Here is a 24,686-nt window from a genome sequence, read left to right as displayed (position 1 = left end):
TCTACATTAATTTCTTCTACCAAAGTGCATGACCACACACTTCCCAATACCATATTCCATCTGCCACTTCTTTGCCCATTCTCTTAATTTGACTAAGTCCTTCTGTAGCCTCCTTATTTCCTCAAAACTACCTGCTCCCCACCTATCTTTGTATCGTCTCCCAACTTTGCAATAAAGCCATCAATTCCATTATCCAAATCATTGACATATGACACAAAAAGAATCGATCCCTACACAGACCCCTGTGGAACACCACTAGTCATGGCAGCCAACCAAAAAAAGCTCACTTTATTCCAACTCCTTGTTCCTGCCAATCAGCCACTGCTTTATCCATGCTGGAATATTTCCTGTAATACCATGGGCTCGTAAGCTTGTTAAGCTGCCTCACGTGTGGCACTTTGTCAGAGGCCTGAAAATCCAAGTAGCCAACACCAAATGATTCTCCTTTGTCTATCTTGCTTGTTATTTCTTCAAAGATCCAACATATTTGTCAGGCAAGATATTTCCTTGAGGAAACCATGCTGACTATGGCCTATTTTATCATGTGCCTTCAAGTATCCCGAAAATCCATCCTTAACGATTGACTCCAATATCACGCCAACCACTGAGGTCAGATTAACTGGCCTATAAATTCCTTTCTTCTGCCTCTCTCCATTCTTGAAGAGTGGAATGACATTTGTTTTTATTTTTTTTTTTTTTTGGGCGGAAGGTAGAAGCGGGTTGTGTGGGGCTGGGACACCAGAAGCTTTGGGAAATTGGAGGGAAGATGTCCCGAGTAAATGGGGTCAGTGAGTCTGGGCGAGATGGATGAAGTTGCGGTGGGAGTGGGGAAGGGCTGGTGTGAGTGGAACTGATACAGGGACAGACCGGAGAGGAATATCACGGGCAATACACCCCAATTCCCAAACCAGCCCCTCACCCGCCCACACCGCAAACTGAAGAAGCGTCGCCGCCAGCTGCATGGCGCCGCCTCCCGATCACCGTCACCCCGGTGACCACCGGCCAACAATCCGGCAGCTCCGCATCAGGCGGCTGCTCAACAAGGCGGGGTTTCATCCAATCCGGAATGACATTTGTAATGTTCCAGTTTTCTGGAACTATTCCAGAATCTAGTGATTCTTGAAAGATCATTTCAAATGCCTCCACAATCTCTTAAGTCAGCTCTTTCAAAACCATGATGTGTACACTATCTGGTCCAGGTGATTTATCTACCTTCAGATCTTTCGGTTTCCCAAGAACCTTCTCTCTAGTAATGGAACTTTCACACACTTCATGACTCCTTACACCTGGAACTTCCAACATATTGCTAGTCTACCACTGTGAAGACTGATACAAAATACTTATTCAGTTCATCCTCCATTTCCTTGATCCCCCTGCTGCCTCTCCAGCATCATTTTTCCAGCAGGCCGATATCCACTCTTGCCCCTCTTTTACACTTTATGTATCTGAAGAAACACAGGCCTGTAAGGATATTGCTGCCCTGCCCCCCCCCCCCCATCCCACCGTCCCGGTTCAGGTGTTACACTTGCCTTTTGTTCAGGTCATACCTTCCCCAGAAGAGATCCCAATGATACAGAAATTTAAACCCTTGCCCCCTGCACCAATACCTCAGCCACACATTCATCTGCCATATAATACTACTCTTACCCTCACTTGCATGTGACATAAGCAGCAATTCAAAGATTATTACCTTGGTGGTCCTGCTTTATGGCTTTCTATCTAGCATCCAAAATTCTCTCTTCAGAATTTCCTGACTTTTCCTACCCATGACATTGGAACCATTAAGTACCAAGTCTTCTGGCTGCTCACCCTCCCCTCTTAGAATGCCAGAGACCCAATCCAAGTTGTCCCTGACCCTGGTACCTGGGATGCAGCATACCTTCCGGTGTCTCTATTGATCCATGGAATTTCATGTCTACTCATCTCAATATGGAATCCCTTATTCCTTCTGAGCCACAGTGCCAGACGCAGTGCTAGAGCCCTGGTCATTGCAGCTTCCACCTGATAGGTCATTTCCCCTTCGCCCAACATTATCTAATGCAGTATACTTATTATTGAGGGGAACAGCCACAGGGGTACTCTGCGCTGGCTGCTTGTTTCTTTCCCCCCTCCTGAGAGTCACCCAGATACCTGCCTCCTGAAACTTAGGGATGACTACCCCCCCGTAGTTACCATGTCACCCACTCAGTTTCCCCTATGACCAGAAGGTCATTGAGCTGCAGCTTCAGGTCCTTAGCATGCTTTCTAAGGAGCTGCAGCTCAGTGTGCTTGGTGCAGATGTGGTTATTTGCCAGTCTGGAGGTCTCTCATAATTCACACATAACAAACAATTAACATAACATAGCCCCTGGAGCCATCCTTATTGCTCTAACTATGTGCTAATAGATGAAGAATGAAAAAGAAGAAACATACCAGATACGTGCTTAGCCCAAGCCTGTTCTTGCCAAAGCCAGCGCACTCTAACACTGGTCCACTCACACAATGGCCACTCCTTTTGGCCCTACCTTATTTTTATTTGTCCTTGTTAATGAATTACTCTTTAACTGAGCTGTCAGAAAACACTGAAAGCCCACCAATGCTCCTTTTTAAAATCTCACTGATGGACTTGAGAGTTGCCTCCTCTCTCACTCCTGATTCAAAAAAATAATTATATCCATGAGAATTAACAGAGTGCAACATTTATTTGAAGATGCTTTAAGCCTTTCTAGCTTACTATGAGAAAAGGTTTTACATAGGATATTAATTTGTAGCATAACCTACACAGAAAAGCGGGAATAAAGAAAATGAATTGAATTATTGTTGTAAATTGTAATGCACTTTTAAGATTTGCTGAATGACTGGAGGTGCAATAATTCCTATTTTTTCACTATGTGCATTTGGAGATTTGCTTCTTGGAACAGAGATATGGTTTATTTCCTCTAAAATGTCCCATACCGTAAGAGAAAGTACAAAAATGAGCAATTTCTTGCTAACTGAAACATAGTTTGAGGACATAGTTAAAGAAAAAAATGTTAGCATGTATAAATATTCACTTTCAAGATCTTTCTAATCTAACAAATAATAGATTCAAAACAAGCTCTTTTGTTAAATGCAGGGGAGAAAAAGTCAAGGATCTACAAAGAAAGCTATAGATATACACATGATTGATGAATACAATCTTTCCTCCCTCTGTTCTATTTTTAATATTAAATTTACAGTACCTATAAAAAGTATTCACCCCCCCCCCAGAAGTGTACATGTTTTATTGTTTTACAAGATTGTTTTATTGTTTTACAACATTCGAATATGATGGCAGAATATTCAAATATGATGGCAATATATAGTATTAATGGTAAGACTCTTGGCAGTGTGGAAGATCAGAGGGATCTTGGCGTCCGAGTCCATAGGACACTCAAAGCTGCTGCGCAAGTTGACTCTGTGGTTAAGAAAGCATACAGTGCATTGGCTTTCATCAATCATGGGATTGAGTTTAGGAGCTGAGAGGTAATGTTGCAGCTATATAGGACCCTGGTTGGACCCCACTTTGGAGTACTGTGCTCAGATCTGATCGCCTCACTACAGGAAGGATGTGGAAACCATAGAAAGAGTGCAGAAGAGATTTACAAGGATTTTGCCTGGATTGGGGAACATGCCTTTTGAGAATAGGTTGAGTGAACTTGGCCTTTTCTCCTTGGAGTGATGGAGGATGAGAGGTGACCTGATAGATGTGTATAAGATGATGAGAGGCATTGATCATGTGGATAGTCAGAGGCTTTTTCCCTGGGCTGAAATGGCTAGCATGAGAGTGCACAATTTTAAAGTGCTTGGAAGTACAGTTTGTAGGTACAGAGGAGATGTCAGGGATAAGTTTTTTATGCAGAGAGTGGTGAGTGTATGGAATGGGCTGCCGGCAACGGTGGTGGAGGCGGATACAATAGGGACTTTTAAGAGACTCATGGATAAGTACATGGAGCTTAGAAAAATAGAAGGTAATGGGTAACCCTAGGTAATTTCTAAGTTAAGGACACGATTGGCACAGCTTTGTGGACCAAAGGGCCTGTATTGTGCTGTAGGTTTTCTATATCTTTCTATTCTAACATTGAATCACAGTGGATTTAGTTTGGTTTTTTTGAGCAACAGAAAGACTCATGTCAAAATGAAAACAGACCCCCTCAAAGTGATCTAAATTAATTGCAAATATAAAACACAAAATTATTGATTGCTTAAGTATTCAACCCCTTCAAGTCAGTATTTAGTAGGTGCACCTTTGGCAGCAGTTACAGCCTTGAGTCTGTGTGGATCAGTCTCTATCTGCTTTGCACATCTGGTCATTGGAATTTTTCCCTATTCTTCTTTACAAAACTGCTTAAGCTCTGTTAGATTGTACGGGGATGGTGAGTGAATCCTTTTCAAGTCCAGCCACAAGTTCTCAATTGTAGTGAGGTCTGGACTTTTAACTGGCCACCCTAGGACATTAATTTTGCTGTTTTTAAACAGTTCTTGTGTATCTTTGGCTTTATGCTTGGGATCGTTGTCTTGCTGGAAAACAAATTTTCTCCCAAGTCGCAGTTCTTTTGCAGACTGCATCAGGATTTCCTCCAGGATTTCACTGTATTTTGCTGCATTCATTTTACCCACTACTTTCACATGTCTTCCCGGGCCTGCTGCCGTGAAGCATCCCCACAACAGGATTTATCCACCACTATGCTTCACGGTAGAGATGGTGTGTATTTGATGATGTGTGATATTTGGCTTATGCCAAACATTGTGTTTAGTCTGATAGCCCAAAATCTCAATTTTGCTCTCTTCAGACCATAGAACCTTCTGCCAGCTGACTTCAGAGTTTCTCACATGCCTTCTTGCAAACTCTAGCTGAAATTTCGTGAGTTTTTCCCACAGTAGCTTTTTCTTTGCCATTTTCCCATAAAGCTGCAACTTGTGAAGCACCTGGGCAATATTTGTTGTATGTGTATTCTCTTCGATCTCAGCCACTGAAGCTTGTAACTCCTCCAGAGTTGTCACAGGTCTCTTGGTGGCCTCCCTCACTAGTCCCCTTCTTGCATGGTCACTCAGTTTTAGAGGATAGGCAGCTCTGGGCAGATTTACAGCTGTGCCATATTAACATAGAACATAGAACAGTACAGCACAGTACAGGCCCTTCGGCCCACAATGTTGTGCCAACCCTCAAACCCTGCCTCCCCTATAACCCCCTACCTTAAATTCCTCCATATACCTGTCTAGTAGTCTCTTAAACTTCACTAGTGTATCTGCCTCCACCACTGACTCAGGCAGTGCATTCCATGCACCAACCACTCTCTGAGTGAAAAACCTTCCTCTAATATCCCCCTTGAACTTCCCTCCCCTGACCTTAAAGCCATGTCCTCTTGTACTGGGCAGTGGTGCCCTGGGGAAGAGGCGCTGGCTGTCCACTCTGTCTATTCCTCTTGATATCTTGTACACCTCTATTATGTCTCCTCTCATCCTCCTTCTCTCCAAAGAGTAAAGCCCTAGCTCCCTTAATCTCTGATCATAATCCATACTCTCTAAACCAGGCAGCATCTCTACCCTTTCCAATGCTTCCATATCCTTCCTATACTGAGGCGACCAGAACTGGACACAGTACTCCAAATGTGGTCTAACTAGAGTTTTATAGAGCTGCAACATTACATCGCGTCTTTTAAACTCTATCCCTCGACTTGTGAAAGCTAACACCCCATAAGCTTTCTTAACTACCCTATCTACCTGTGAGGCAACTTTCAGGGATCTGTGGACATGTACCCCCAGATCCCTCTGCTCTTCCACACTACCAAGTATCCTGCCATTTACTTTATACTCTGCCTTGGAGTTTGCCCTTCCAAAGTGTACCACCTCATGCTTCTCCGGGTTGAACTCCACCTGCCACTTCTCAGCCCACTTCTGCATCCTATCAATGTCTCTCTGCAATCTTTGACAATCTTGTACATTGTCTACAACACCAACAACCTTTGTGTCATCTGCAAACTTGCCAACCCACCCTTCTAACCCCACATCCAGGTCGTTAATAAAAATCACAAAAAGTAGAGGTCCCAGAACAGATCCTTGTGGGACACCACTAGTCACAACCCTCCAATCTGAATGTACTCCCTCCACCACGACCCTTTGCCTTCTGCAGGCAAACCAATTCTGAATCCAGCTGGGCAAACTTCCCTGGATCCCATGCCTTCTGACTTTCTGAATAAGCCTACCGTGTGGAACCTTGTCAAATGCCTTACTAAAATCCATGTAGATCACATCCACTGCACTACCCTCATCGATATGCCTGGTCACCTCCTCAAAGAACTCTATCAGGCTTGTTAAGCACGATCTGCCCTTCACAAAACCATGCTGACTGTCCCTGATCAGACCATGATTCTCTAAATGCCCATAGATCCTATCTCTAAGAATCTTTTCCAACAGCTTTCCCACCACAGACGTAAGGCTCACTGGTCTATAATTACCTGGACTATCCCTATTACCTTTTTTGAACAAGGGGACTGTGGTGAACTACATATACCTGTCTGGACACGCCCCCTGCTGACTGCTCCTGTGGCTCCTCCCACAGACCCCTGTATAAAGGCGATCAAGGCCTGATGCTCGGCCTCAGTCTCCAGGATGTAGTATGGTGGTCACTCACTGCTTGTTCCTTCTTCCAGTCAATAAAAGCTGATATCTCACCTTACGTCTCAGAGTGAGTTATTGATGGTGCATCAGGGACAACATTCGCCTCCCTTCAATCCTCCAGTACCATTCGCATGGACAACGAAGACATAAAGATCCTAGCCAGAGGTTCAGCAATCTTCCATTTCTTGATGATTGACTTAACTGTACTCCAAGAGATATTCAGTGACTTGTATCCGTTTTCTGACATGCTTTTAAATAACCTTTTCGCGGATTTGCTTGGTGTAATTTGGTGTAATTTTTGCCAGGATTCTGACTCACCTGCAGTTGGACCTTCCAGGTACAAGTGTATTTTAACTACAATCAATTGAAACACCTTGACTGCACACAGGTCTCTAAAAACAGATCTCCATTTAATTAGTTACGTGACTTCTAAAACCAATTAGCTGTACCAGTGATGATTTAGTGTAGTGGTCACCAACCTTTTTAAGCCCAAGATCCCCTACCTCGGCCTTAGTGAAAGGCAAGATTGACCCTCCTAAATCAGTTAGTCACATTGCTGCACACCAGGCAGAAAAGACTGGAAGTAAAGCCCCACAACTTGGAAGTAGAAATGATGTATGTACACCAGGGGTCACCACCCTTTTTTGCACCGCAGACTGGTTTAATATTGACAATATTCTTGCGGACCGGCCGACGGGGGTCGGGGGTGGGGGGTGTTAAACATGAACAGAATACAGTGATACTCGAAGCAGGTTCCTTATGTCCAGTCTATTCTGCAATTTAGTTTATGCGGTTCTCAGCACTTAGCTTCTGTCCACTTGCTCATGTTTTTTTTTGCTAAAAAAACTCAACGGGTTTGTCTTTCAGTGCAGGGTGCTTGGATTCAGGGTACCGAAGCAGCTTTAAGGGCTTCATTGCCTCATCAGACAAGCTCCCGCCTGCCCGCCGCCAGGCGCCTCGGCCAGGTGTGGCTGGTCGTTGGTGGGGTGGGAGGACAAGGTCAGGACCGAAGGTCCCCGTGCAGGGGCCATGGCGGTCGCAGTCCGGAGAGAGCAACCGAGCGGGGAATGCGACAGGGCGCCTGCTCACCCCCCTGTAGGATCTATCAGCTGACAAAAGTTTGTCTCGAGGGATGACTTTCAGTAGATCGCAGCGAGGTAGCTTACCCTGAGCCCAAATTAGGTCATCTGCGAATGTTTTAGAACCGGGTTCCCCATGAATAATCGGTGTGCTGAACAGGTTTAGGGGTGGTGTTCATCTTTCTGTGCTCCAGTCCAATAGTAACAGCACTTCTCGCCAGCCACATGAGGCTTCCAGTTACCCGAGGCCAACCAGTGATCCTTGGCACGAGGGTATTACTGTGTTTAGGCAACTGATGATCTCACGTGCATTCAAGTTCAACAGTGGGCATGGCAGGGAATGAGGAAAGGTGCAGCTGACTCATATCGTTTCATATTGGCAAATCATATCATTTCCAGTGGTTGGGGACCACTGAAGTACACTGTGTAGTGTGTGGCGGGGGAGCTACACACATGCGCACTGGGCAGAAAGAACGGAACTAAAACCCCGCAACCGGGAAACAATCTCTCAAAGGTATTTGTGTATTTATTTTTCATTTTTTTTCGGGATCTACTGGGTAAGTCTCTAAGATCGACCAGTCGATCACAATCGATGGGTTGGCTACCACTAATTTAGAGTGCCATATTAAAGGGGATGAATACTTGTGCAATCAACTATTTTGTGTTTTATATTTTTAATTAATTTAGATCACTTTGTTGAAATCTGTTTTCACTTTGACACGAAAAAGTTTCTTTTTTCTGTTGATCAGTGTCAAAAAAAGCCAAATTAAATCCACTGTGATTTAATGTTGTAAAAGAATAAAATATGAAAACCTGGGGGAGGTGAATGCTTATTATTGGCAATGTTTGTGGTAAAATGCTACAATTCATATAATTTGAAATGCTGAAATGCATTATAGTTTCAGTGAAGATAGCCAGTGGCCTCATACCTCAGTGAGATAGGGACAGGCCTCTCCTAGCATGCGGACAGCCACCACATAGCTTTAGTTAACTATAAAGTGAGGGATGATTGGATTTGTTCACATTGTGTCCATCTGTGGAACAATTTGTTACCCAAATCTATGTGGATGACTCCTCCAGAATGGCATACCTGCACATCATAGAAAGGTTGCCTTTTTCTAGTCAAAGAAATATTCGTTCACAAAGATGCTCTTCTCTCAAATCTTTTGCACTCTCTGAAATACCTTTTTAGTCTTTCACCAAGGGGACATCTGTTTGAAAGCTCTCTACTCTGGTTGGGTTAAATTTTCTCCAATCTTAGCATTTTACTTGCAAACCTTTCAACACCATGCAAGGAGACATCGTCAGTGTGCTGTTGATTGTGGTGTGTCCTCCGAATGCTTGGCCTTTATATAATTTTCTATCAAATGACTGGACATCATTTCGGAAACTCAATTTCCATGGAAACCCGTGTCTTCCAAAGGCTCTGTACTCCCTTGATGAGCAGGTTGTGTCGGGTCTCTTTGTAGCTTTGTTTTTGGAATGTGCACTTGCTTCTGGCTATAGTTACTAAGGAACAGCATGAACTCATATTCTTAATAATTATTTTCCATTTTTCATAAAAGTATACACGTTAGTAATTATTGTGCACACTTGGCAATATCATTAACACTGACGGTATTCAATGAAATGCAGCTGGACTAAATCAACAGATGTTGATAATTGTGAATACATTTTCTTTTGTAGGATGAAAGTTCAGTGAGCAGTGATGATTTTGACATGAGTGACACCACATGGATTTCAGCTGACCAGTTTGTGAACCCCAGCCCCAGTCAAGAAGAGAAAATGCACAGCCCTCAGAATCTACATAACCAAGAAGATGGTAAGTCCCTTCTTGAAAAATAAAATCAAGCAAACTGGGAATAATGTGACTGACTTTGGGGCCAGTCAATTGAAGTGTATACTATTTTTAAGTGTTTTCAAAAAGAAATAAGAAACTGAAGTCATCTCTCTTCTCAAGTGGATGAACCCTATGGGACTATTCTAAAACAAAGAGTGGGATGTTTTCCCAGTACTCTGGCTATCAATTATGCATCTATGAATGTTTTCATCTGAATTGACAAGATATTTAAGCAAACGTGAAATTGAATTTATGTGCAGGATTCCTCAGTTATCACAATGTAATACTGTTCTAATGTAAGGTAACTTGGCAGGCAATTTTTGTGAAGCTCTTTCAAGTAGATAGGATGACTTTGGAAGAATGTTGTGGTAGAGTAGATGCTCAAACATGTGACTGAATGATCCTTGAGGCAATGTGACTGAGTGGGGGGTGCCCATGAGAGCATTCAAGTCACATGATCAAAGAGAGACAGTCCAACAATAATGAGAAGCGCAGGGCTAATTTGATAATTGAATAAGCTATAACATGATATGATAAATAAGATACAATAATAACTGAATAATCAATAAGATACTAACTGAACTTATTTTCAAAGAGGTGGGCATAGTCCATATTAACTAAGTTTACCACAGCCAAAAGGTTTCTTTATTATGATTGGACTGCACTGCTCATGTGCTTCATTGTACAAAATACTTTTGTATAAGGTGCTTCACTTGTGAAAATAACAATAATAAGCAAGACTGTCTCAATAAAGGTAGCTTCCATTTTTTTGTTTTGCATTTCCGGTCTCATGCACTATCAGCATTCTTCTTTTAGCATGTTAAAACTCCATGTTAGTTCTAAGTCATCAAATGGTGATGCAGCTTTTGGATTTCTGTGAATAGCCAATGGATGTACATATCCAAGAAGATCAGAGGCTAAAAAGGCAGCAAGGGTGTACAAGTTTTTGTCACTTTCTACTGTTTACCATGTTTTTATTTACCTACCGGGAATTCTAAAGTGAAATCAGAGTAAGATTACTAATAGGATATCTCTTCTGTAATAAGTATAGTGCGTAATTTTGAAAAAAGTCAGCTCTTTCGTGAAGTTGTATTTCATTTTGTCGCTAATTTTCTGTTTTCTCAGGTTGCAGAGATTATAGAAATTTGCAAAAGAAATACAAATCATATAATTTTGCAATATGTTGGTGAAATATACCAGTTGTGCTAAAGCCCAACATTTCAATAGACCAAACACGAGGAAATCTGCAGATGCTGGAAATTCAAACAGCAACACACACAAAATACTGGTGGAACACAGCAGGCCTGTTGAAGGGTCTCGGCCCGAAACGTCGACAGCACTTCTTCCTATAGATGCTGCCTGGCCTGCTGTGTTCCACCAGCATTGTGTGTTTTGCTATTTCAATAGACCATTAGTTTAGCTTTTGTTCTTGTGCTCTGGATATGATTGATTTCTCTGTATGGAGACCTCACTCCCTTGCTTGTTCAACAGGTCCTGAACTTTCATACTTAAAGAAATATTCCAGTTTACCCTTCTCAATCCAATACAATGCCTCGTTATACTGCACTCCATCTACCTCGTTCATACATTCTGCCAATGTCACTTTGTACTTTCCTATTATCCTTTACATTATAACCCTTATCCCTTCGTCTAAAACCCCTAGGATAATGTGGTTATCCAGCCTGTCCTTCTTGGTTCTAGCATGTTGGCTGTTTGTTTCCGGCCTTCTAGTCTTGGATGTGTTTCTACGGGAAATACACCCTTCTAACATGATCATTTCAGCCTGTATGGTACTGGAACCTGAGAGTGCCAGAACTACCCTCTGACTCTTCGACCATGTGCTATCTCAGATCTGCTACCACAGCCACCCATCCTTCCTGGTAAACTAAAGACTCCCTTTTCTCCAGCCCTTTATCTCTTTCACCAATTGACTTCTCAACTCTTTACTTCAGCCCTCCCCCTCCCGGTTTCACTATCACCTGCTACCTTGTACTTCTCAGTCCTCTCCCCCCACCTTCTTTTTCTGACCTCGTCATTTTTTCCCAGTCCTGATGAAGTGTCTTGGCCCGAAATGTTGACTGTTTACTCTTTCCCGCAGATGCTGCCTGGCCTGCTGAATTCCTGCACATTTTCTGACTTGTTTGTGGCCAGAATTTGTTGTTCTATTGTCAGTTTTTTTTTGTAGTCTTTATTTTGATCTCCTTGTCCCCTGGAATAAAGGATCTCCCTTCCTCTTCTCCATCTCCTCCATGAACTCCTTGAGATTATGACATGAGAGCAGCTTCTTCCCCTCTGTCGTCCATTTCCTAAATGGACATTAAACCTTTGAACACTACCTCACTCTTGCTTTTATATTATTTCTGTTTTGCACTATTCTTAATCTAACTACTTAACACACACACCTCGTAAATTTATTTATTTTTCTTTCTATACTTTCAAGTATTGTATTGAACTGCTGCTGCTAAGTAAACATATTTTCCAACACGTGGCATTGATAATAAACCTGATTCTGATTCTGATTCTGAAACAGGTGGTGGACTGGGTTGAGGTGGTACATTCTCTCCAATTTACAGTTTTTTCTGCTGTTTAATAGAGCTGACCAGCCACGTGCTTGAACCAATGTTGTGGTTTAGTGAAGAAAATCACATGAAGTCTGTGAATTAGTGCTTTGAAATGCTGGCAGCCGCACTAACTTGATAATTTGTCAGGACTTCCTCTGCTTTACATGCTGTATAAGGTACCCTTGTCCAATGAAAAGACATTTCTACGTAGAGGCATGATTAAAACTGCATCTAGGCTGCACCAGCATGAGGATAGTCAAGTGAATTGCTAAACATCCCAATGAAGTAAGCCTTTACCCTGACGTTCTGTAACTGATCTCTCATCCAGTTACCACCTACAGGGTTATCTTCAAATTTCACTTATTTTCTGCTTTCATGATAACTTCCCATGCCAAGCTGTAGCAATTGCCTTCTGAAAGTCTGCAGAATGTGAATAAGCCCTTGTCTAACCACAATGCTTAGTAACCTTGCCACCTGATTCAACTAGATTGATCAGACCAGATTTACCCTTCACAAATCCTTTTCAAGTATACAGTCATTCTGGCTTAGAGAATAGATTTCTGGGAATTTCCTGCAATTAATCTTAAACTGAAGCTTTGGGGTTGTGATATGACTATCATTCATTCTTTGGGGCTTCTTGTTCCGTGATGTTTCTGCAAAGTAAGAATTCAGGCTGTATACATTAAATATTTATTGATATTAAATTGAGCCATTTGAAGTTTGTATTTACTTGTTTCTTTTTAATTAATTAATAGAATATTTTTAGTAATATTCCAATCAAATCCAAAAGAGCATTAGAAAATTCACTTCTAATCATTTTATTTAAAAGACATTCAGATCAGAAACAGAATATTTCCCACTTTTTTTTATAGATTTATCCATTAATAATTCAGCTGAAATTTCTGTAACTAATTTATTTCTTAACTCTGGCATTTTTCCTATATATAAATGTCTTGCTCATGGCTCTCACTCCTCTTCTCCAAAACTGAATACTTAAAAAATACTTTTATAGTGTCAGAAATTCAACTATCTCTGTGGCTGCTCGTAGCACAGTCATTGTTTTATTCTCTTCCATTCCTTTGAACAGGGGGGGATATGTGTTTTCATTCCTTCAGTCGTATTCTTATGTCCACAGATGAATAGATGATTATTGCCAGAAAATTAAATATTTCATTTAGGTATTTCATTTTCACATCCCTCAGCAAAGCAGGATGTATTCTATCCTATCCAGACTTAACTGCTCTGAATGTTTCCAGTCTTTTAAACACCTCATCTTTAACTACTTCAGTCCAATTCAATCTCTGTGTTATCTTTTCCTGTTTTCAATTTGGCAGCATCCTAGTTTTCAGAGTTAAAATGCAAATGTTTCCATTGGGTTAAATTGCTTGGCACTCAAATCCAATCCTTTTAGAATGCCAGTGTGAATCGAAATGAAAACTTTACATCTGTTGAAATAAAATATGATAACACTAAGGGTGTAGAAGTTAAGAAGTAAGAGTCAGATCACTGGACATTGAGAAGAGTTCTGGGCTCTGATGTACTTAATTGTAGATAAACCACTAGCACCGAGTACAAATGATATCCTAATCTATTAAAAGAATCTAGGGATGAAGTAGTGGAAGTTCTAATCATAATTTGCTTATCATCTTGGGTTGCAGGTATAGGTAGAAATACTGCTAGTATGGTTATACTTTCTTCAAAAGGAAGAAAGAGATTGTTTAGCAATCAATGAATTGATTGACCAACATAGAATTTTTATATAGATCAATGAATGGATTGAACCTAGTAAGTAAAACATGTTTGATGTCTGTTGGTTCTAGCTGCATCTTTGACTAACCTTTCCTTAGAAGGGTGTTCAGAATAGTAAAACCCCACATGATATAAGAGAAGGTGACAAGTTTGATTAAAACTTTTATGTTGAAAGTAAAGGGTGATGTTGACTGGATTTTAATGACTAGAAGACTGTTTGCAGTGGGATTCCACTGGACTGCATACACTGTATATCAATAATATAGATTGTTATATAAGAAGTTTACAGATATTCCAGAACTGACTACAAAATATGACAATGAGATAGAATGTGTGGGTCTCAAAAAGATAGGAATAAATTGATCAGGTGAACCTGAAATGGAATTCAATTTGGAGCAGTAAGAGGAGAGTGAAGGGAAGACACCAATAAAATGCAGGATACTGAGAAATATGGAGGAATGAAAATCTTGAAGAACATGTTCACATGCTTGATAAAGGATGGATAAGTAAGATGCTTAAGAAGACACATGGTACATTGACTTCTGGCCAAGAATACTTATGTATAAAATACTAATTAAGCTATAGCCAAATTGTGTTTCTAGTTGTTATCACTTTACTGGAGGGATATGATAGTATTTGAGCAGATGATAACAGAGCAGTTTTATGAAGATGTTGCCAGAAATAGTGAATATTTAACTAAATTGAGAAATAATTTAGTTGGGGTTGTTTGCTTTGGAATCAGTGAGGCTTGGGAAATTTATTCCAGATGTTTAAAATTATAAGAGACTGGCAAAAGTAATAAAGTTTCCTGTGGTAGAGATGTTAAAGGATTAACTTCTAAAACTTTGGACATATCTTATCAGCTGACATAGATTTAATATGCCAAAATAACCACCTGTGTCCTGAGGAAATATGAAATGTGGAAAATACATTCAAGAAGTCAAGCAGCGTTCACGGAGAGAAAAACTTAGTATTTCAGTTTTGTGTACTTGTATTAACAAAAAGCTTCAAAAAATGAGAAAAATCAAATGTAGAAATGGCATGAGAGTATGGTGAAAGAAGAAAAGTCTGTGATTGAGTAGAAGACATTGAAGAATTAAAATCATTAATGGAAGGATTAAAATCAGGCTTAGTTGAAATTGCTTTTCTTGTATTTGCCAGCATGAACATAACGGGTCATTTAGCTTAGTCCTGTGCCATAAATTTCATTGACTCTGTGATCAGCTGGCAGTGCCTTCCATGAGGTCTAATCAAATGCTCCTTTTCATGATCTTCTACAACTTGTATTAAAAATTCATTGCCTTTACAACATTTTGCTACATTTGATTCAAGATTCAAGGTTGTTTAACGTAATTTCCAGGACACAAGTGTAATGGAGAACAAAATAATTGGTACCCTAGATCCGAATCAGTGCAAACAATACACAATTAGATAAAGAACACAATGATAAAAAACACAATAAATATTAATACAGACGATAGCTTGTATACATGGACTGTATTTCCCAGCAGTTTGTAATTGCTCGCTGTTTCCATTTTACTGGCGTCAATGAAGTGTGAACGCTGTGAGTGCAGTGAAGTTGATAACTGTCTCCTTTGTCTTGTTGACATTGAGGAAGAGGTACTTGCTTAGCACCAGGCCTCAACCTCATCCACCTCATCATCTCATCATTGTTGGTGATCGGCCTGATCCTGATGAAGGAATGAGGATTGCCCTGACAATAATGGATTGAGGGAGCTTTATAAGACCCTAAGATATAGTAGAATTAAGACATTTGGCCCATTGATTCTGCTCTGCCATTTCATCACGGCTGATCCAGTTTTCCTTTCAGCCCCAGTCTCCTGCCCTCCCGCCGTATCCCTTCATGCCCTGACCAATCAAGCATCTATTAACTTCTGCCTTAAATACACATTAAGACTTAGTCTCCACAGCTGCCTGTAGCAACAAATTCTATAGATTCACCACCCTCTGGCTAAAGAAGTTTCTCCTTTTCCCCATTCTAAAAGGGTGCCCCCCTATTTTGTGGCTGTATCCTCTGGTCATAGAGACTTCCACCATAGGAAACAACCTCTCCACATCCACTCAGTTAAGGCCTTTCACCGTTCGATAGATTTCAATTAGTTCATGGCTCATTCTTCTAAATTCCAGAAGTGCAAGCTCAGAGCCATCAAACACTCTTCACTTGACAAACTGTTTAATCATATAATTATTTTCATGAGCCTCCTTTGAACCCTCTTCAGGTTCATCATATCTTTTCTAAGATAAGGGGCACAAAACTGCTCACAATACTCTAAGTAAGGCCTCACCAGTGTTTTATAAAGTCTCAATATTGCATCCTTGCTTTTACATTCTAGTCCTCTGACATAAATGCTAACATAGAATTTGCCTTCCTCACCATAGACAAACTGCAAATTAACCTTTACAGAATCTTCACAAAAAATCCTGAATTCTTTTGTAGCTCAGATTGTTGTATTTTCTCTCCATTTAGAAAATAGCTCACCCTTTCATTTCTTCTACCAAAGTGCATGACCGTACACTTCCCGACACTGTATTCCATCTGCCACTTCTTTGTCCATTCTCCTAACCTTAGTCCTTCTGTCGTCTTCCTAATCACTCCAAGCTACCTGCCGTTCCACCTATCTTCGTATCATGTGCAAACTTTGCAACAAAGTCGTCAATTCTATTGTCAAATCATTGACATATAATGTAAAAAGAATCAGTCTCAACACAGATTTCTGTGGAACACCACTACTCACCAGCAGCCGACCAGAAAAGGCTCTTGTTATTCCCACTCCTTGTCTCCTGCCAATCAGCCACTGCTTTATCCATGCTACTATGTTTCTTGTAATAGCTTGTTAAGCAGTCTCATGTGTGGCACCTTGTCAAAGGCCTTCTGAAAATCCAAGTCCACATCAACTGATTGGGCTTTGTCAATCCTAATTGTTATGCTTTCAAAGATTCCAACAGATTTGTCAGGCAAGATTTTCCCTTGAGAAAACCATGCTAAATGGCTTATTTTATCATCTGGCTCCAACTACCTCAAAACTACATCCTTAGCAATTGACTCCAACATTTTCCCAACCCATGAGGTCAGACTAACTGGCCTATAATTTCCTTCTTCTGCCTCTCTCCCTTCTTGAAGAGTGAAGTGACACATACAATTTTCTAGTCATCTGAAAGCTTCCCAGAATCTAATGATTCTTGAAAGATCGATACTACTGTCTCCACAGTTTCTTCAACCACCTCCTTCAGAACCCTGCGGTGTACACCATCTGGTTCAGGCAACTTATGTACCTTCAGACCTTTCAGTTTCCCAAGAACCTTCTCCCTTGTAACGGTAACCTCACACACTTCATGACTCCTGACACTTGGAACTTCCACCATATTGCTAGTGTCTTTCACAGTGAAGGCTGATGCAAAATACTCATTCAATTCATCTGCCATTTCCTTGTCTCCCATTACTACCTCTCTAGTATCACCTTCCAGTGATTTGATATACACTCTATCCTCTCTTTTATGCTTTATATATCTGAAGAAACCTTTGGTATCCTCTTTAATATTATTGGCTAGCTTACTTTCGTATTCCATCTTTACTTTCTTCATTACTTTTTTAGTTGCCTTTTGTTGGTTTTTAAAAGCTTCCTCTACCTTCCCACTAATTTTGCTCTATCATATGCCCTCTCTTTGTCTTTTCTATTGGCTTTGATTTCCCTTGTTAGCCATGGTTGTGTCATCTTGCCTTTAGAATACTTCTTCCTCTTTGAGATGCACAATATATATCCTGTGCCTTCTATGATTCTTCCAGAAATTCCAGCCATTGGTGCTCTGCCATTATGCCTGCCAGTGTTCTTTTCCGGTTAATTTTGGCCAGCTCCCTTCACGTGTCTCTGTAATTTCACTGTAATACTGATGCAACTGACTTTAGCTATTCCTTCTCAAATTTCAGGGTGACTTCAGTCACTTGCTCCTAAGGGTTCCTTTACCTTGAAATCTCTAATCAATTCCGGTTCATTGCATAATACCCAATCCAGAATGGCTGATGCCCGAGGCTGATCCCCTAGTGAACTCAACCACGAGCTGCTCTATAAAGCCATCTCATAGGCATTCTAGAAATTCCCCTCTAGAAATCCTGCAACTGCCTGATCTTCCCAATCTACTTGCATATTGAAATCCCCCATGACTATTGTAATATTGCCCTTTTGGCATACATTTTCTATCTCCCTCGTAACTTGTAGATCACATCCTTTCTGCTGTTTGGGGGTCTGTATATAACTCCAATCAGGGTCTTTTTACCCTTGCAGTTCTTCCACAATGATTCAACATTTTCCAACTCTATGTCACTTCTTTCTAATGATTTAATTTCATTTTTTTTACCAACAGATCCATGCCACCCTCTCTGCTTTTCTGTTTATCTTTTTGATACAATGTGTATCCTTAGATATTAAGCACCCAGCTATTATCTTCTTTCAGCCATGATGCAGTGATGCCTACAACATCATATTTTCCAATCTGTGACTGTGCTGCAAGTTCATCAACCTTATTCCATCTACTATGTGCATTCAAATATAATACCTTTAGTCCTGTATTCACCTTTTTTTTAATTTTGTCTGCCTTTTATGTTGCAACTCATCCTGTTGACTGCAATTTTGCCCTATCATCAGGTTCTCCTGGCTAGGAGTCTCACTACACATTGCCTCTGTTTGTAAACCAGCTTCCTTATCTCTAGCTCTATCACACTTGATTCAAAAACCCCTACCAAAATAGTTTATGAAAAGGCATGAAGGTGGATGGACAATGGCTGGTGTTTAAAAAGAAATGCAGAAACTGCAAAAGATGAATGTCCTCACCTGGTGTTAAAACTTGTAAATACTTGTGCATTCTTGTACACCATTCTCTGAAAGTAACCCAGTAACAAATGGTATGTTGGCCTTCATACCATTTGACCTCAAGATCTAAGAGACCATATTTGTGATAGTGTGTGCAGTTTTTCTCTCCTCTTCTAAAGGATACACTTGCCATGGAGAAGGTGCTCAGAAGTTCACCAGACTGATTCCTGAGGTGGACTGCTGTAAGAGATGAGGTTAGTTTGATTGGATCTGTGGTAGACTTTGGAAGAGAAACAAAATATAATTGAAACTCATAAAATTTCAACAGGGCTTGAATGTGTGGATAAATTTTTGAAATAAAATTCTCTTGTATAGTCACATCTTTTGTATTGAACATCACAGGACCCATGTTTAATATTGCAAGCAGCGGATGTGGCAATAGTGATTAAAACACGAGTAAGTATGCACATCCTTGCGTTCATGTCGTAAATTGAGTTTTACATATTATGAGTCTTACATAGTTTGAGCTGGGCTGATGAGGGGTGATGGTTCAAAAATGCAGCACGTTTCCATTAAAGGAAGGATAATTAGATCCTTCATTCTAAATGATACTTAATATCTCCAGCAGATGTCAATGAATGTGACATTTGAGGAAATTTGGAAATGGCTTGCCTCTCTTTGTCAGTAACAACAAGGTGTCCTTACAAATGTAAGGCAAAATGAGGTGAAACTAACAGAACTAATTCCAAGACTTTGGCAACTTCATTGCAAGGACTTTGTTATTCACGTTTTTGGCATTTAATGACATAAATGTTTAATTGCCACTGTTTTAAAGAGACTGTTAAATGATAGCTTAAGATATTCAATGAGCTCTAGCCATTTGATGAATCTGTGCTGCAATTTGGTTCTGTTTGGTTCAGCTTCCTGTGAGTTTTGTAAACGATGATTGGAATAGTTTGTGAAACTGGTGTTAACCAAATTTACGCAACAATCGCATATGAACTTGGTATAATTTGTGAGCGAAAGTCTTGTTATCATATTGTAATTAGAGATGTTGCACCAATGAGAAGTTGCACAATGAATATCTGTTAATCTAGTATGCTTAGATCTTTGTTGGTGCCTGACTGTCATATTTTCAGAGAATTGGATTGTATTTCTATTAGTACTTCAATTCAGCTTTAACAGACTTTGATTTAGATGTACTAGTGAAGCTGATAAATTTAAAAGGAGCACGAGAAACAAAACCCCAGATGAGTTTCAGGGAAATGAAGGAACTAAGGCCCTGGTGAGTTTAAACAAAGTGCACAATCTAGGTAATTTTAAACTGAGTACAGGAGTCATTGGCCCCGTGTGTGAAAGGGAGCGTAAGAATCAATATCCAGTAGCCAGATTTCCCAAAATTCACACAACTAATTGTTGGAGCTTTACTGTTCATTGTTGTAAATCTGGCTCACAGGGTTGGAAATCTAGTCAGCTCCATCTTGGGTACTAGTCTACCCAGAGCATCTTCAGGGAACGGTGTCTCAGAAAGGCAGCATCCAGGGCATGCCCTTTTGTCACTGTTACCATCAGGTAGGAGGTACAGAAGCCTGAAGGCACACTTTCAGCAATTCAGGAACAGCTTCTTCCCCTCTGCCATCTGATTCCTAAATGGACATTGAACCTTTGGACACTACCTCACATTTTTTTAATATGCAGTATTTTTGTTTTTTTGCTTGTTTTTTAATCTATTCAATATACGTATACTGCAATTGATTTACTTATTTTTACTATTTTTATTTTATTTTTTTTTCCTCTTATATATTATGTATTGCATTGAACTGCTGCTAAGTTAACAAATTTCACATTACCTGCCAGTGATATAAATGCTGATTCTGATTCTGTTTATCTGGGGGTCAGCTGCTTATTACACATGCATTTTTCTTTCATCACGTATGTTAATTCGAAGAGTCAACAACTGCCTTCGCACTTCTTAAAACATCTTCAGTGCCCTAAATGATCTTTTAATGTCACTGCTGAAGACTTAAGAGAGTGGGTGATGAACTTCAACCAGGAACCTAAAACACATTTACGTCTAATTAGATTTTGTTGTAAAGATGTAGAGGATGCTGGCAAAACTGCATTCATTACTATCCCTTAATTGCCTATATTGGATTCAACCTAACCAAGTTAAACAGCCAATTTACATGCAGCAAAGTGCTGCATGTGAAAGTAATGATCGTTTAGACTGCATTTATTTAGTAGTGAGAAATGTTAGACAGCACGTCTATGCAATTCTTTAACACATTTGAAGCAGCAGTATATTCACCTGAACAGGAATCCATTATACTTAAGTTCTCTCTCAATCTTCTTCTTGGGCAGTCCTTTGGAATTGAGGATGACTTGTTTCCACTCTGGTTCATCCATAATACAATAATATGAATCTAGATTACATGCTTAAATCATGGACCACAGGCTTCTGTCTCATAGGCAAGAAAGAATATTGATATTACGTGTAATGTAACAGCTTTTGTATTTCATAATGGTAGGTTTCAACTGCTGTATGGAGTGGCTGAACACAATTTGACAGGTTAACAATTAACTGAAAAAGATTTTACAGGTTAAAAACAATATTAGGGAGCAACTTATATGGTTGATTCCAGTGATGGAGTTTACAATAATGCTATTGAAAAAACCTCCATAATGTGCATGATAAAGCTGAAACTTGTGGCACACTGAAATAAAGTGCTTCAATAGAAGTTTGTACCCATGCTCCACACAGGCAGAATTTTAAGTAATAGCTATGCCAATTTAAATGTTTAGCCGTTCTTGAAGAGGGGAGATTATGGGTGCATAATTGCATGCTGGTGGATGGCTTAGAGATAGAAATAATCAGAGATTAAAAAAAGCAGAGACACCATCTTATTCAACAGGTGTCTTGAGAAAAATGGGCAAATAAAATATGGATCTGGTTTTAATCTGAAAAATAATAGGGCATTTAATTTAATTTCTCAATTTAAGCAGTTTCCATGGTGATGGGTCAAGGGAAGGATTGTCCCAGAACTATTGGAAAGGACTTTGCATTTGTGTGCTAAATGAATTATGATGTTTAAGTAGCAGCTTGGAGTCTTCCATCTCCAAAAACTGTACTAAGCAGTCGGTCTGGAGTATGTAAAATTTAACCTTTAATGCTTGTTAAAATAAAAAATACTTTTATTTTGGACCTGTTCCATTTTCTACTGATGTAAAGCAATTAAGATATCCATGCATAAAATGACCACACTTGTGTACTTTCCTAATAGTGATAATATACTTCAATAGTTCTCATTAAAATACTGAACATTGTCTAGTGTTTGTTTTAAATTCAAATCACTTATTTATTTATTTATTCATTTATCATTTAACTATCTGTTTTTATTATTGTTTAGTTTATTCAGAGATACAGCATGGTAGCATCCCCTTCTGACCCGCTACCCACTAGCCTACCTTGTCACCCCTATCATCATTGAGTGAACAGTTTCACAGAGCTACTTCCTGCTGAATATCATTTGACACCTTGGCTGTCAATGAGGAGGAAGCATTATTGGCACGTCAGTGACCACACTCAACGGTATTCACAACGGTATAGCTTAAGGAGTTTTTCACTCATTGGCAAAATTGAAGGAAACCAGCAGTTGCAGCATTAAAAGATCTTTTGCAGGGGAGGTGAGATTTGAATAAGAAGGATAGTTTACAGTTAAAATTGAAGGGCACCAACTTCCTTGTACAGAAGGTTACTAGTGCTAAAGATGGTTGAAACTAGTGTTGCAAGTGAGTGGGACTGGAGTAGTAGGTTGGCAAATGGATTAAGAGGAAATTCGAGGTTAAATGAAGTAAGACTGATAGCAAAAATGGTCTAAAATGTGTTGATTTTAACATGAGAAGTAAAATAGATGAGGCAAATGAGCTTAAACTCTGTTTATGCATTAAGTTATGATATTTTATCTAATGGAAACATGGTTGAGGGCAGGACTAGCACCTCAATATTCCAGGGTACAGATGTTTAAAATATGACAAAAAGCAATGTAAAAAAAGTTGTGGAGTTGCATTACTGATTAAAGGGAATATCACAGCTTCACTAAGAGAGGACATCTTGGGAGAGCTCAGCCACCAAGGCCATATGTGTAGAAATCAGAAATAAGAAAATTGCAACTACTGTGCATGGGTTATGTTGAGGGATCACTTCTTCAGTCACCTTTGATCTGTCTGCCACATGGAGGGGGGGAATCGAATTTCCCAGTGGCCACCCATTTTAATTCTACTTCCCATTCTCAATCCATCATGTAGGTCTATGACCTCCTCTACTGCCATGATGTGGCTACTGTCAGGTTGGAGGAGCAACATCTCATATTCCATCATGGCCTCCAATTTGACAGCATGAAAACTGAATTCTCTAATATCTGAAAGTGACCACGTAACTTGATAGGGTGTCAAATAAGGCATATGACATGCTTGCCTTTATTAGTTAAGGCACTGAGTTCAAGAATCAGGAAGTTGTTTTGCAGCTTTTTAAAGCTCTGGTTAGGCCACATTTGGAGTACAGTATTGCATTCATTTCTGGTCACCCTATTATACGAAGATTGTGGGGGCTTTGGAGAGGAGGCAGACGAGGTTTAGCAGGACGCTGCTTGAATTAGAGGGTGTATTCTATCAAGAGAGGTTGGACAAACTTGGGTTGCTTTCTCTGGAGTGGTAGACACTAAGGAGAGACCTGACTGAAGTATATCAAGTTATGCAAGACATAGCTATAGTAGAAGCCATTATCTTTTTCCCAGTATTGAAAGGTATCTACTTGCATTTAATGTGGGAGAGTAGTTCAAATGAGATGTATGGAGCAATTGTTTTTACACAAGAGAGTGGTGGGTGCCTGGAACCTTTTGGCACTGGTGATAGAAGCATACATGATTCATTTAAGAGGCTCTTAAGTAGCTACATGAATATGCAGAGAATGGAGATATATGGACTATGTGCAGGCTGAAGGGATGAATTAAAAGTAGACACCATTGGATTAATTAGTTTGGCGCCACATCATGGGCTGAGGAGCCTGTTCCTGTACTTTTCCTGTTTTATAATTCTTTAATGTGAGTATTTCAAAGTGTGAAGGATTTATATATTTTTACTAGTATAGTAATGTTTTTTCCAGAGGGCTTTCTCCAAGCACAACAGTAAGACATTATCGCACACCATCTCAGAGTGCAGCAGCATTAGATTGGAATTGAGTTTAACTGATGGGTATGCAAATTTTAAGAATTGGAATACTCAGAAAAACAAAGACAAAATATTCACTCACCAAGGGAACATTCAGTTTAGTAATTTAATCAACCATATCCACCTTCTTCACAAATTTCTGTCTGTTACAACTTTATAACTTTCCCAGGTTCTCCTACTGTTAGGAAGGATTGAGAGAGATTAGTTCGTAGATCCCTTGCTTGTCACGTTGTGGAGTTGGCTGCTTGGAATGTGTAAGAATGGTATTTTTATGGTATTCTTATGGTTTGAGAGAGAGCAGGAATTTATAGTTAGTTCCAAAAAAGGGTTCAAAATTATCTCAACTTGGTGAAGATTAAAAAAAATTGTTAATGTTGGAAACCTAGAATAAAAACAAAGTTCTGGAAATACCTAGCAGTTAAGCCAACAAGTTGTTCATTCCCATTGATGCTGCCTGACCTGCAAAGCCTTTCCATCACTATCCATCTTAGTATTGTCAATGTGCTGTTCATTCTGTATGTTTTCACAATTCATTGTTTGTGAGACCATGAACCTCATTGCAAGTAACTCGGATAAAACTAAAATTGGGACATCTCTGTAAATTTCTTTCTGACCTGTTCATCAGAGAAATGGACAATCAGCTACATTTGCCTTAGCTGAAAGTGAATAAGAACCCTTTTTTTGGGAACTACCAATAATAAAGAGAGATTTGATTGAATTTAGCTGAAAATATCATAGAATTTTCAAAATGTACAGCACAGAAAAGGCTTTTCAATATGTTGTGTCC

General features: G+C 39.8%; 1 protein-coding gene across 5 annotated transcripts in view; it reads left to right on the top strand.

The window, feature by feature from the left end:
- LOC132399855 (nucleolar protein 4-like) overlaps positions 1 to 24,686 on the top strand; it is a 338,547-nt gene that overhangs the window by 83,042 nt on the left and 230,819 nt on the right. For all 5 annotated transcript variants that reach the window (XM_059980691.1, XM_059980692.1, XM_059980690.1 and 2 more), the window contains one exon: positions 9,384 to 9,519. In XM_059980691.1, the coding sequence (XP_059836674.1) occupies positions 9,384 to 9,519 (136 nt within the window). The remainder of the gene's footprint in view (positions 1 to 9,383; positions 9,520 to 24,686) is intronic.

Source organism: Hypanus sabinus, chromosome 9 (assembly GCF_030144855.1).
Source record: "Hypanus sabinus isolate sHypSab1 chromosome 9, sHypSab1.hap1, whole genome shotgun sequence".
Classification (NCBI taxonomy): Eukaryota; Metazoa; Chordata; class Chondrichthyes; order Myliobatiformes; family Dasyatidae; genus Hypanus; species Hypanus sabinus.
This window is presented reverse-complemented; position numbering and strand designations above follow the sequence as displayed.